The following is a 15,064-nucleotide window of genomic DNA, read 5'->3' on the forward strand; positions in this document are numbered from 1 at the left end:
CACTATTAAAATAGTTTTAGAAAGAAATTTCTAACTTGTTTACAAATCTTTCAATTAAAGATTTTAATAGTCTTAAACTCTTTGGTTTGAGTTTACAAAATGATGCAAGATCTGATTAGCTAGCAAGAATTGGCATCAGGAAAGATGGAAATGTACCAGCCAAATTCAAAGACAGCTTTTGCCAATTAGTGAAGGAGATTGAAAAATGGTATCATGATTTAGTAAGCATAGCCAATGATACACATATTTTTATTTTTGAGGTGTCTTGTTCAGTTTTGACATCCAATTAAACTTAGTATTGAAATAAATTGGATTTAGGACAAGACTTTTGAGTCACTCTATCTCAAAGAATTAATGAGACTTTCAAAAATACATAAGCATATTTAATTATATTGTTTTTATTAACACTGCCATTAACAATAATATTTGTATCGTTAACAAACAGAACACAATTTTATTTTATTTCATCTTTATTTTAAAATTGTGTTTATTTTCATTCACTATTTTATCTTTATATAAATTGTCTTTATTCCTCATTTTGAATACATATCCACAATAATATGGATTATTATTAATAATAATCATTAATAACATACATCATTACATACTTTCATGTATATCGTTAATAAAGAAATGCTATATATTTATAGTAAGCATGCAATTTTATTTATTTACTTTTATTGATTAAGGCATATAATGTAAAGTGAGTGCTAAACTTCTGCAGACACGCTATTCACCTAGATCTTGGTGCTGATTTTCTGCAAAATCCCCCAGTTTATTAAAGGGGGCCATATTTAATATACAACCCAAAATGTAGTGCACGGAAATGCATCTCAGGACTGCTTTTACTTACTTCTGGCATCACTTCCCTAAAGAAAAAGAAATCCAATTTTGCTTTCTAAACTAAACCTTCAGCTTGGTGGCATGACACACTCAACCTGGGCAGGTTCCTAGGAATATACAGAGCAGAAAGTAAAGGCAATAAAGGAGAAGATAAAGGACTTTTATTTTTCTCACCCCATTGACCATCAGGAGCACGAGGCCGTTGTCAGCTGGCGTTCGAACTTCTATGTCAAAGCGAGTCACCTGACCGAACTTCCCTCTCCTTGTGATATCCCTCACCACGGCATAACTGGAGCCATCGAAGAAATAGCTGGCAGCCCGACTCTGAGTGAAGGCCAGTTTGTCTCTGAAATAAAAATGCAAGGATCAGAGGAACACGACCATTTGTATTACGCTTTTCAGGTGTGGCCCTTTGAACCCATTGTCATGACATCTTCCATGGACCTTACAGTATTTAAAAATGTGGAATTTAAGACATAAAACACGTGAACATGGGCAGGGGGAGGAGGGCAGGGGAGAAAGAGAGAAGCAAGCCAGAAAAGAGACTCTTAACTATAGAGAACAAGGGCGCCTGGGTGGCTCAGTCAGTTAAGCGGCCGACTTCGGCTCAGGTCATGATCTCCCGGTCCGTGAGCTCGAGCCCCACGTCGGGCTCTGTGCTGACCGCTCAGAGCCTGGAGCCTGTTTCAGATTCTGTGTCTCCCTCTCTCTCTGATCCTCCCCCGTTCATGCTCTGTCTCTCTCTGTCTCAAAAATAAATAAACGTTAAAAAAAATTAAAAAAAACTATAGAGAACAAACTGAGCATTGCCGGAGGGGAGGTGGGCAGGGGGATGGGTTAAATGGGGCATGATAGGGATTAAGGAGGGCACTTACTGTGATGAGTGCTCGATGTTGTGAATGATGAATCACTAAATTCTACACCTGAGACTGATATTACACTGTATGTTAACTAACTGGAATTTAAGTAAAAAACTTGAAAAAAATAAATGAAGTCCCGACGTTTGCATGGGAGACATAGAGAAGTATTTATAGGTAAGTTAAATGAATCATTTTTTTTTTTTATATTTTTAGCTTTAGGAGTAGAATTTAGTGATTCATCACTTACACGTAACACCCAGTACTCATCACAAATACCCTCCTTAATGCCCAACACCCATTTAGCCCATCCCCCCATCCGCTATCCTCCGGCAACCCTCAATTTGTTCTCTATAGTTAAGAGTCTGTTTTCTGGTTTGCCTCCCTTTCCGTTTTTAGCTTATTTTATTTTTCTTTCCATTCCCCTATGCTCACCTGTTTTCTTTCTTTCTTTTTAAAGTTTATTTATTTTGAGAGAGAGAGAGATAAAGAGAGTGTGTGAGTGGGGGAGGGGCAGAGAGAGGAAGAGAGCCTATCAGTGCAGAGCCTGAGGCAGGGCTCAGTCTCATGAACCCTGAGATCATGACCTGAGCCTAAATCACGAGTTGGATGCTTAATCCACTGAGCCACCCAGGTGCTCCTCATTTTGCTTAGTATTAATATACTCTAGCTCCATCCACTTTGTGGCAAATGTTAAGATCTCATTCTTTTTTATGGCTGGATCATATTCCATTATATACACATCTATAGATGAATATATATCACATCTTTATCCTACATGAATTGTTTTCAATGGATTTCTTTTCCACCCTATGTGCTAAGACAACAGAAGTTTCTGGTGAAACTCCAGTCTCTGGAATCCTAAATCAAAGCTGCAAACAAATTGTTTAAGACTTTTCATAATTGCGCATGCTCCTCGGTGGTAGGGAAGAACTGAAATGATTTTTGCGGGCATGACTATTCCTCAGTTTCAAAACTAGTTTCCCCAAAGAAAACATTGAGAACCTGGATATTGTTCCATGTTTGTCTCACTTGCTGCCCTCACGTGGCCATCAAAGGCTTCAGTACACTTAACACTTTCTTACCTGGCACAGGGCACTGACTTGGAGGGATCCATGTTATAGATGCGCTTGAAGTTGTACAAGCTGATCACATCATTATTCAAAGTGGCCAATTCCAGGCAGCCGACGAAGCCAGGCAGGTTTAAGCTTGCAGGGAGCTGTGCAAGACAAAGCAAATCAACTACCCTGTGATCATATGTCACGCAGACGATACAGAACAGGTAATGAAACAGGAGGTCAAGGGGAACAACCCACTGATAAAATATCTTTCCGTACCCGTGTCTACTCTGTGCCAATAATTTAGATAAACAGTGATTTTTCAGTTGTGCCTATCTTTTTTTATTTTTTTCATTTTAATTTTTTTAATGTTTATTCATTTTTGAGAGACAGAGAGAGACAGAGAGTGAGCGGGGGAGGGACAGAGAGAGAGGGAGACACGGAATCTGAAGCAGGCTCCAGGCTCTACACTGTCAGCACAGAGCCTGACAAGGGGTTCGAACCCACGAACCGTGAGATCACGACCTAAGCTGAAGTTGGACGCTCAACCGACTGAGCCACCCAGGCACCCCTCAGCTGTGCATATCTTAACAGAGAGGATGGGATTTGCTGAGTATATACTACGTATCAGTCACACACTGAGCAGTGAATTCATGACCAAAATCAATTCTTACAGCAGCTCTGTGAGGTAGATATTCCTGTTCTGATACAAACAGAAGGAAAGTAATTCTTGGAGATGTTCAGTAATGTGTCTATAACCAGTATGTCGTAGCCCTGGAATTGAAATCCTACATCAACTCCCTATCTGGCTGGGCCTTTGATTTTTCTTCCCTTCGCCAGATCTCATATCTCCCGCCCCCCTAGTTCCATCCCTTCCCTCATCTCAAGCATTTTATTTCATGTCTCTATTTGTTGAGGTAACTGAGTTGAACCTGTGATCTGTGAACCTGAAGGCTAGGTACAAATCCACAAGGTACACACACTCTGTAGTAGTGGGTGGGGGTAATATTAATCATATACGCCTGTTATCAGAATGAAATGAATGTTAGCTATCTATAGTTTGAAAGGATTTGACGCTATGAAAATATGGGTAGTAGAGACCAGACTTATATAACAGATTTCTAGATCAGAATTTTACCACCCATTGAGCTAAGTTCTTTCTTAAAATATCAAGACTTCCAGGTCGGGGGGGTGGGCTAGATGGATGATGGGTATTAAGGAGGGCACTTGCTGGGAGGAGCACTGGGTGTTATATGTAAGGGATGAATCACTGACTTCTACTCCTGAGACTAATATTACACTATATGTTAACTAGAATTTAAGCAAAAACTTGAAACATCAAAAAAAAAAAAAAAAAAAAGAAGTATCAAGATTTCCAGCCTACCCCCACTTTATGAATTTTTAAAAACAATCATTATAGATTGTTAATAACTCCAAATATAGCTGGATAGCTTACCTTGAAGTTTGGAGGCACTCCACCAACATAAAACACGGTGTCCTCGGGGTCCAGATCCAGCAAGGAGTCATCTCCTGCGAATTCTCCCTTTTTAATAAACTTTTCCTCTGCAGTGCTACTTAGACTTGGGACTGTTAAAAACACCTTTCCGTGTTTTCCTACCCTGTAAAAGAATTTCACATTTTATTAGCCAGATCGTTTGTAGAAAATATGTTTTTTTGAATAGCAAAATGCTAATGTTCCCTCATCGCAGAATTGGTGATTTGATTTTGTCACATGCATATGCATTTACAGAATGTCAACAACAAATAGAAAGAGGAAAAAAGACAAAAACTTCTAATATTGATTGCTATTTAGAAACAATGACTATTGTTTCCCTAATCTTTTGTTTTCCACACACGTTGTGTTCGTGCACGTTCGATAGATTTCTTAATGAAATTTGCATGTAAGCCCTGGGCTGTGGCTTCACTTTACCTTTCAATCTTGACAATGCTGAAGTAAGCAGGCCAGGAACTGACGGGTTTGGAGTCCAGGGGAATCTCCACATCCTTAGTTCCCAAATTGTAAATGTACACCAGGTTATCATTTTTGATTGCAAGACCCATGTATTCTTTTTTGGCCTGCAACATCAAGAAGTCACGTAAGTAAAATTCGTATGAAGGAATATCATATTTTGTTTTCATTTCTTTAAAGGACAGTCAGCAGTTCAAATGCTTGGCTGTATACAAGGCACGTCTGGCCTGAGTTATTACAAGGTTGCTGCTAGGTTGGCCGGTGCCTCTTCCTTTCCAGTCTCCTGTGGCTACGTGAGTCTGCTGCCCCCCTGTGTTTGTCCGAGGGCATCCTGGACAGGCAAGCAGGCAACTGTAGGCCTGTGGACATTTGATGCCTTCCGGGAGTGTGCTAATCGTGTCTGGTTAACCCAGGGACAAAACGCAGCCTGCCAATACCTATTGCTGTGCATCTTCGAGCAGGTGCAGCATCAAACACGGCAGGCCTCTGTGTTGGGAAAGTCTTTGGAATGCTACGTTCAGTTAGCAGTGTGGAGCTGGTAATGAAGCAGCCCCCGAAATATCCCACAGAGGGAAGGAATTCCTTGTCTTTAAATCACTACTCGAGTCTTGGCATTAGAGTGAGCTCTACTTTGTGAGTCACCAGAATGGGAATTCAATTTGTTTGCATAGGTAGTTTTGGTTTGAAGGCAAGAGAAGAGCACCTATCTTTCCTTTTAACTGTGTTCTCTTTTAAGATGTCATGGTCTTACGTGTTTGCTTCCGAGGTACAGGATAAACCGGTCTGCAGCCCCCGCCAGTTCTGGCTGCTTCACGGGAGGAGGCTTCATGTACAGGCTCAGGGACGTGAAGGTCTTTAAGTCATCCATACTGGTTTTGGGGTGTACCTCCACTGCTGACTGGCCATCGAACATCATGGAGACTTGGATCTGGAGTTACACAATTATTCTGTTAAAAATACCCCGCAGAAATAGGCATAGCTCTCTCTCATGGTTCCCAACAGGCTCCCCTCAGCTCCTATGGGCTCTCTGAGCCCTACTCCCCTCCTGGCCCTTGTTCCCTTATGTCCTCACCTTGTGGGAGAAAGGAGTTGAGGCAGATTATAATATAGTTGTTTAAATTTAAAGTGGGGTAAAGGGAAGGGAGCCAAAGAAAGTGACAAAGCAGATCCAAGGCGAGAATAAATACGACTTCCACAATGAACTACATACTTGGTTGGGATGAACTAAAGAGCTTGATGGGATACCTGGTCAGTTATGCTGTTCGCAAGGCCCATAACATTAACAATTAATTGATCAGGAGAAGAATAATTAATCTTGGGTACCAACATGGCTAAGACTTTCTCCTCAGGGGCTTCATAAGAGGAACATACTTGATCACATCTGGACAGTTGGGAGGGGTCTACACCCAGATTTGAAGTCTCTTTTTTAAAAAAAATTTTTTTTTTAACGTTTATTTATTTTTGAGACAGAGAGAGAGCATGAAGGAGGGTCAGAGAGAAAGGGAGACACAAAATCTGAAACAGGCTCCAGGCTCTGAGCAGTCAGCACAGAGCCCGACGCGGGGCTCGAACTCACGGATCGCAAGATTGTGACCTGAGCCGAAGTCGGCCGCTTAACCGACTGAGCCACCCAGGCGCCCCCAGATTTGAAGTCTTAAATGGGATCTTGAAACCTGGCTCTGCCACTTACTAGCTATGTCATCACGAGCAAGTCACTTAACCTGCAGTCTCTTCAACTGCAAAGTGAGGACAAAAGTTTTGCTGAATGAAATAAGATAATATCTCTAAAGTACTTTGAGCTCCCGGCTCCATCATTATCATTCCTGTAATGATGAGTTCGTTAAGATATTTCTTATAACGATCCTCAGAAAGGCATCACAACAAAGCGTAATTCAGTAGATGAAAGCTACGGAGAGGCCCAATAGGAAAAGCTGAACTGGTTCAGGGTGATTTTCTGAGTATTCAGAAGTGGATGGACTTTTTATAACCATGTCATACAAAGATTTCTGAATAATTAGATGTTTTTTTTTTTTAATTTTTTTTCAACGTTTATTTATTTTTGGGACAGAGAGAGACAGAGCATGAACGGGGGAGGGGCAGAGAGAGAGGGAGACACAGAATCGAAACAGGATCCAGGCTCTAAGCCATCAGCCCAGAGCCCGACGCGGGACTCGAACTCACGGAGCGCGAGATCGTGACCTGGCTGAAGTCGGACGCTTAACCGACTGCGCCACCCAGGCACCCCTAATTAGATGTATTTATATCCATTATTTAATATTGATTTGGTTAATACTGATGTTCAACAAGTTCAAGATGATATTCCCAAGTGCTTGCGGTACAGCTGTCCTATGTTGCTAGTTGAATACAAATCAATCATCTTGATAAACAATTAGTTTATGGGATTAAAATTTTTTTTTTTGTAAAAATTGGGTCTGAGAAGGAAATACGTCTGCACAGAAATTGTCTCACTTTGAAGAGCCAACTGGGCTCCCCAAGGCATTGCCAAGCCTCTTTAGAAAATGGTTTTAGGTGATTAAGGCCCCCAACTTCTTCCCCATTTAAACAAAATTACCAAAAGCCATCACAGAAACCTAGCTTTGGAAATGCCATTTCTTCACCATCACCTTTTCTTCAAAGGTTCTCCAAGGAACCTAAAAAAGGCGATTTGTGGGGTGGGACCAATTATCATATGTCATTCAAAAGTTGGATATATTGACCAAAACTAATCTCCTCTATTACAAAATAATTGAATTCCAGTACTCCTTTCTGTCAGCACTTAGGGGCCAATGGTCTGATCAGGCCAATTCGCAATTGAGAAAATAAAACCATATAATTTGGCTGTAAAAATGATGCTGGTCTATACATTAATAAAACACAAATGAGAAAGAGGGCCAAAAAAAAAGCCCCACACTGCCGCTTGCCACACTGAAAATGCTAACGGCCGTGTCAGGGCATGTGCCTTCCACCACCAGCTCTAATTAGGATGCTGTCTCTTTGCCTCTGTGCAAGCATCTCGGGGCAGGGTCTTCGTTGCGATTGTCCAGTTTATGTGGTCTGTGATTCCCCAGGGAAGCCTGTGGGGGGAGGTCAGTAAAGGCTTCATATCATCAGTGCTGTACCTGAGAATTCCTTGAAGAGGTAGATGGGCAAGATTTTTCTATACAGTGATTGCACTAAGACAGCTGTTAAAATAATCAATAATAGTAACAATAATACATTGAGTCTTCTATTGGGGTTGGTTTCACTCGATTTCTTTTGCTCTATGAGCTTTGTTGACTAGTTAACTCTGTGGCCCTTAATCTTGGCTACACGTAAGAATCACTGGGAAGTTTTTGAAAAATACAGGTGCTGAGCCCATCCTCTAGAGAGCCTGATGCATTGCTCTGAGGTTGGGACCAGGAATTGGTTTAGTTTTTAAAGCTCCTCATGCAATTCAAATGAACAGATCCAGATGCAGCTTAGAACTACTGAGCGGGGCGATACAGTAGGAAGTTTCCGGGCTCTGGAAGCTGCCTCGAGACTGGCAGTTCGGTTTCATGTCCTCACTATCCCCGACTGACTGACAAAGATGCCTTTCACTGTTACCTTGCTGGCGACGCTTCTGGTCTGAGCAATAAGCTCCCGGATCCTCTGGATGCTGGCAGAAACGTTGCTTGCAGGCCGCTTCTGTTCTACGGTGCGAAGCTGATCCAGGAGCTGAGGGACAACCTCTGTCAAATTTCTTACTGCAGTTAATAAAAATTAATCACTTGAGGAAATAGCTCAACTATATCAACCAATATTAACTATATTTAAGGTATCAGGTGAAGAGACAACAAACACATGGTTACCTCTGTTAGAACTATAAGAAGTTATTTGCAATCTTGCAAAACGAATAGTTAAGCCCAGCGCATAAGCGATTACTACTTTGTGGCATTTATAACATATATCGGTCTAAAAATTATATGGAAAGTAAGCTGACTTATAACTTACATTTCTAAGGTTTTTTTTTTAATGCTTATTTAGTTTTGGGAGAGACAGACAGAGTGTGAGCGGGGGAGGGACAGAGAGAAAGGGAGACAGAATCTGAAGCAGGCTCCAGGCTGTGAGCAAGCTGTCAGCACAGAGCCCGATGCGGGGCTCGAACTCACAAACTGCGAGATCATGACCTGAGCCGAAGTCGGACGCTTAACCGACTGAGCCACCCGGGCGCCCCTATAACGTGCATTTCTAAAGGGCAGGATCCATGACAAATATACAGGTGTTCCTTTCACTATACAGCACAGGTTCTGCTTGTATTTCTTTTTCTTTTTTTAAGTTCACTTATTTATTTGAGAGAGAGAGAGTGTGTGTGCACCTGAGCAGGGGAGGGGCAGAGAGAGAGGGAGAGAGAGAATCCCAAGCAGGTTCTGTGCTACCAGCCCGAGCCCAGCGCAGGAGTTGGACCCATGAACTATGAGATCAAGAGTCGGACACTTAACTGACTGAGCCACCCAGGCGCCCCTCTGCTTGCATTTCTAGTTGAACTGACACAACAGGTCACAAGGAATGCTGGGCACAAGGAGGTGGAAGAGGCTATCCCCCAGGATGCCTGTTCACACATCACACTGCCGCTGCACTGGTCCAAGCGGAAGTGGAGCTAGATGGAAGGAACAAGGTAGCACCCAGAAAAGTGGCAGTCGTGCCAAGGTGAGGGTGGGCAAGATTATTCTATATAGTGATTTCGCTAAAACAGCGGTTAAAATAATTAATCATCAATAATAATAATAATAATGATAAATTGAGTCTTCCGAGTCTATGGGCCCAGAAGAGGGATGGTACAAGGACATCACACTAACTGTGTAGGTTATTTATTTATTTACTTTTTGAGGAATGACATACACATCGAAAAGAGAACAAATTATACGCATACAGCTTGATGAGAGAAGCCTAAAACACAACTTTCCCTAAGGTGTCATGAACTCGACCAGTGGTTCTCAGTGTGTGCTCCCCAGACCAGCAGCATCGGCATCATCAAGGAACCCGTTAGAAATGCAAATTCTTGGGCTCCAACGCAAACCTGCTGAATTAGAAACCCTGGGAGTGAGGACCAGGTGATTCTGAAGCATATGAAGGTTTGAGAACCACTGTACTAGAGAATGAACATCTTTTGGGTGTTTGCCAGCTAAGAGCAGGGCCATGGTCATTGAGCATTAAGAGCTGGAAAAGAGTGAGCTTCTTACTAGCACCAAACTAAATTCAGATTCAGGAGAATATGTCAGTGAGGACCAAGGATGTTTCTTTTCTCTATTTGGGAAGTAAGGTGCTTCTCTATCATATAAAGTAAATAATATATCATATTATCAGTATGATAATAATTAATCAATTAATCAATAATTAATATGATATCAATTAATATCTTTATCATATTAAGTAAAATAATAGCAATTTACTTATGTTATCGTATTGATTGATACAGAGGTAAATATTTGTTGTTTGGATTACTGACTACAATAGCCATTTTATGGCATAATAGTCTTTAAAAATTCCAGGTAATAAAGTATATTTATTGTAGTACATTAAATTTTGAGTATGGAAATGTACGTAAAACAGGGTTTCCCTGTCCTCAATTTTGTCAGAGAAAGGGAGTCGCCTTTTATTAGAGTCTTTATAAGGTCTCTTATACTGTGGTATGCTCTTTCATTTACTTTTCTTTGAACTACAAGATGCTGTTTGAGGAAAACACGGAGGCCTGAAACAATTTCAGTTAATGCTAGTTCTGGATTACTGGAATCATGGATTGGACTGAAGAAGGAGGAAAAAAACTTAACACAGATTTAGTAAATATTCCTTTGGCCCTATCTTTATAAATGCAAATGTTGGATGTCATGTAGGGAAATCTTTTAGCGATCAAGTTCTAAAAGTAATTAAGTGAGGGGTTCCATGGAGAAATTCACAGATATATACTTAAAAGATGAACATAAAAGAGTTATCTTCCTGTTATGGGAATGGATAGTTGTGACCCGGAATAAAATTTCTAGTGACAGGCGGCTCATATGTGGATTAGTAAAGTTGTTTCTTAACTCAGATGGAAGTGAAGGTATTATGTTCTGCAAAGCCATGCTGGGGAACCGAAAGTTCTAGTCATGACAAAGACATTGATATTTAAGAGGCAGAAGAGATAGAATAAATGTAGTAATATGTGATTTTAATCTATGTGTAACTAAACAAATTAGGGAGATATCAGAATATTTCATTATCATTGCTATAAATCCGTATTCAAGCTGGCTAACAGATGGTTCTTCTTAATGTTTATTTATTAAAAAAAATTTTTTTTAACGTTTATTCATTTTTGAGAGACAGAGAGAGACAGTGCATGAGTGGGGAAGGGGCAGAGAGAGGGAGACACAGAATCTGAAGCAGGCTCCAGGCTCTGAGCTGTCAGCACAGAGCCCAATGCAGGGCTCGAACTCATGAACTGTGAGATCATGACCTGAGCTGAAGTCAGATGCTCAACCGACTGAGCCACCCGGGTGCCCCTATGTTTATTTTTGAGAGAGAGGGAGAGAGAGAGAGAGAGAGAGAGAGAGCACGAGCGAGCGTGCTGGGGAAGGGGCAGAGAGAGGGAGACACAGAATCCAAAGCAGGCTCCAGGCTCTGAGCTGTCAGCACAGAGCCCGCCTCGGGCTCCAAACTCAAGAACTGTTGACCTGAGCTGAAATCTGAGACACTCAACCCACTGAGCCACCCAGGCGCCCCCAAATGGTTCTTCTCAATGGGAACCTTCTGTTACATTTCGCCATAGTCAGCACTTGTTGGTAATAACCTGCTTTACTCAGGTAAGGAAAAAGCAAGGCAGTTTAGTAAATATTTTTCTAAAATGCAAACCAATATTTTGTGATTGACGTTCTTCCCCACAGGATCAAACTTACATTGATAAATATCAGTGCTGCCATTACTTCATTCGGAAAAACAATGATTCTTAACCCATCTATCTAGTGTCTATTTGTGTGAAATATATATATCTCCTATGCACACACACATACATATATCGATAGATGAACTGAGCAAAAGTTTTTCTTTTTTCCTAAGCTAACTTCTACAATATTCCAATCTAAAACCCAAATGAAGCAAACTGCCTTCTTAACGAACGGATGTGTTGCACTTAATGGTCAGTTCCTCAACTGGGATGCAAAACATGATACCTGCATCTCTGGCAGAGGCCACTGCAGTGTTGTAAGCAGAAGAGTCAAAATTCTGCAGATTTTGCGACCAGCTGGTCAGATTGTGAGCCATCGGGGCGGCTGCCTGCTGGACTTCCACTGTGGTCTTGTTAGCTTCCTCCGTGATCAGCCTTGACTGACCCAGGCGCTGCTGAGCATCACCTTCACACAGAGCACAGGGACATTCACTTTGCAGAGAAGCAGGACATTGGTTGGGAACATTACCATCCATTTAATCACTGGGATAAAACAGACCGGAGCTTTTGGGTTTTTAAGCTGCACAAAGACCTTTAAATGTATGTTAATTATAGTGTAAGTTAGATGTAGAAGAAAGTTGTTAAGTAGCATTAAAAAAATGAGCTTGAAAGACTCTAGAGTCTTATTAAAATCATGTAGTTCACTGAAAACATTTTCAAATTAGAAGTAGATTAAAAAAAGTAATTAGTATCTCTTCAGGTTAGAGGCATTGCGAGAAAGCCACAGAAAACACATATGAGATTTTAAGTCATAATATGTTTATGTCTGAAATGCATTGTAAACATCACTTTCTTCTGTGTGGAGCACCTTTTACCATAAAAATGATGCTCTAGTACAGAAGTAAATTAGTAAGGAAGCTTATTTTTAAATAATAAAAGCAAGTTTCCAAATAGTATATAGAGTGGCATTCTATTTTCATTAAAGTTATATATTTAAAATAAAAATAATGTAAGTTTACAGCAAAGTGTTTTTTCCTAGGTAACGAGATTATAAAAGGTTTTTCTTCTTTTGTGCTTTTTTTTCTTATCTGTATTTTCTCATTTTTCTATAATAATCATGTATTATTTTTGTAATCAAAATCACTCAGGTGAGGTTGAGGCTTTCTTTTTGTTTAAGTGGAGAAATATTTAATTCGACCTCACATGATCTGAACCCTGACGGATGTAGCTTTGAATCCTGGGTCTGCTTCTTTTGGGAGCTGTGCCTTTTGGAGCAAGTTCCCAAACCTTGACAAGCCTCAGGGTTCACATTCATCTGAAGGCATTGGTGATATTTTCCCACATGACAGATTGTACATAAAACACAGCCCAGTGGCTAGTATGTCATAGCTCTAATGGTGCTGATGACAGGGATTCTCGATGGAAGATACCCCCCTGGCTGGGGTTTTGGTGCACTATGGTGCAGTAGTTGGATTTGATCCATGTAGTAAAATACTCTCATCCAGCAGTATCTGTTAACTTTCACTATACCAGGGAAGGCACATGTGGTTCCAAGCCCATCTTCTTAAGATGCCACTGTAGTCCCAGACTGGGCAAAATGAGTGCTCTTGTGTCTCTATTTGGCTTGTTGGTCTCCCCACTTGTACCATAAGAATGACACGGCATATAACAATTAGGGCCAGAGAAACCCAGTAATCAGATTAGGGCATGCTTATTAATGAAGAATGATGTCCACAAGAAAGTAGGTTACCAAACAGTATAAGCAGCATGATCCCATTAAAACACACATGCACGTGTGCGCACACACATACAAGATAGGAGGAAAATGCTCTCATATTTAATGGTCACCCCTAGATGGTATGATTATAGCTTTTATAATTCTTTCTCAGTGTGTGTGTGTGTGTGTGTGTGTGTGTGTGTGATGAACATAGTTTCTTCTGTCATCAGAAAACAATATTTATTTATAAAAGGACTGATAAGGAATCACGTATTCCTTCTTCAAAGCTTTATTTTAATCCCAGTGAATAAACAGATGAAGCTTAAGTTCTTGTCTGTGATCCTTACCTCTCTCTGTGGCTTGCAGTCGCTTAATGGCATCATTCAATCTGTTTTTAAGAGCACTCTTCCTTGCTAGAGCTCCACCCACACGCCTGTTGGTATCAGCTACTGCCTCATCATTACCTATGGAGAAGAAGCCAAAAAAAGGTACCAGTAAAGCCAAGATGCTAGGGGGAAAAAATCTCCATTTCAACAAGGAAAACTCTGATCTACATCACAGAATCATCTGTAAAATTCTCCATATGATATGAACATAGAACACCAGTTCTGGAAAGTGGCATCTCAGTTACGAGGTACAGGATTATAGAAAAGTAGTAACACTGCTTGGGAATGATTTAGGATGCCATAAAGTGACTCGTGAAAGGTCTAGAGATAATGGCTAACTTCTCTGAAAAATATAGCACTGCTGTGACTAATAACTCCTAGCAGCATGGTTGATAAAGAGCTGAAAAGAAAAGATCTACCTCTATTTATGGTGATGACTGTTATATAAGAAGAATTCTTTTTTATGGTTTTAATAAAATTTTAATTGATGTACAACATACATCTAGAAAAGGGGGCACATTATAAATGCACAGCTTGATGAATGTTCACACACTGAGCACAGCATATAAGCAGTATCAAGTCAAGAAAGTAGAACATTATTGGTCCTCCTAGTTTCCTGGGATCTCTGTGATTACCCAAGAATGACCACTATTCTGAATACTATCTCTGTTAGTTGTGTCTGTTCTTAAGCTTTATTCAAAAGAAATGATACAGTATTGTAATTTTCTACATCTTTTGTATCTCTGTCTTAATTTCTGTAGAGTTAGAAGTCTTAATATCTGGTAGTTTAAGTCTTCCAGCTTTGTTTTATTCTTCAAGGATTGTGCTGGCTTCTTAGCTCCTCCCACCCTCATTTCCATAGAAATTCTAGAGTCATCCTCTATATATGCATACAGTTCTGGTACTTCAGATGGTATTATATTGACTCTACAGATAAATTTGGCAGAATTGTCATTTTTACAAATTTAAGTCTTCTAGTTAATAAATACAGTTTTTATTTATTTTTATTTAGATCTAAATTCTCATTTTGATCTCCATTTATTCAGATCATCTTTAATAAGATTAGAGATCTTATATTTCATCAGCTTTATTCCTAGGTGTTTTATGATATTCTAAATGGTGGTATTTTATAAAGTTAATTTCTAATTTTGTTGTACATAGAATTAAGCCAGATTTTTTACACACTGAATTGGTAATGTGGGGGGTATCTTTGTCCTGTTTCCAGTCTTAGTGGGCAAACTTTAAATACTTCAGTATTAATATGCTTGATGACCATTACTTTATTATTTCTTAGATTACAGAGGTTTCCTTGTATTCTTAGTTTGCTACAAGTTTTTTAAAAACATGGGTATTGAGT

General features: G+C 40.1%; 1 protein-coding gene across 2 annotated transcripts in view; it reads right to left on the minus strand.

The window, feature by feature from the left end:
- The window catches only part of LAMA4 (laminin subunit alpha 4), a 146,129-nt gene that overhangs the window by 30,915 nt on the left and 100,150 nt on the right, over positions 1-15,064 (minus strand). For both annotated transcript variants that reach the window (XM_006931958.4, XM_003986472.5), the window contains exons 17-24: positions 13,669-13,785; positions 11,891-12,070; positions 8,313-8,452; positions 5,479-5,655; positions 4,689-4,834; positions 4,215-4,377; positions 2,786-2,919; positions 1,018-1,189 (exon numbers count right to left, since the gene is read on the minus strand). In XM_006931958.4, coding sequence (XP_006932020.4) covers positions 1,018-1,189; positions 2,786-2,919; positions 4,215-4,377; positions 4,689-4,834; positions 5,479-5,655; positions 8,313-8,452; positions 11,891-12,070; positions 13,669-13,785 — 1,229 coding nt within the window. The remainder of the gene's footprint in view (positions 1-1,017; positions 1,190-2,785; positions 2,920-4,214; positions 4,378-4,688; positions 4,835-5,478; positions 5,656-8,312; positions 8,453-11,890; positions 12,071-13,668; positions 13,786-15,064) is intronic.

Source organism: Felis catus, chromosome B2 (assembly GCF_018350175.1).
Source record: "Felis catus isolate Fca126 chromosome B2, F.catus_Fca126_mat1.0, whole genome shotgun sequence".
In the NCBI taxonomy this organism is placed as follows: domain Eukaryota; kingdom Metazoa; phylum Chordata; class Mammalia; order Carnivora; family Felidae; genus Felis; species Felis catus.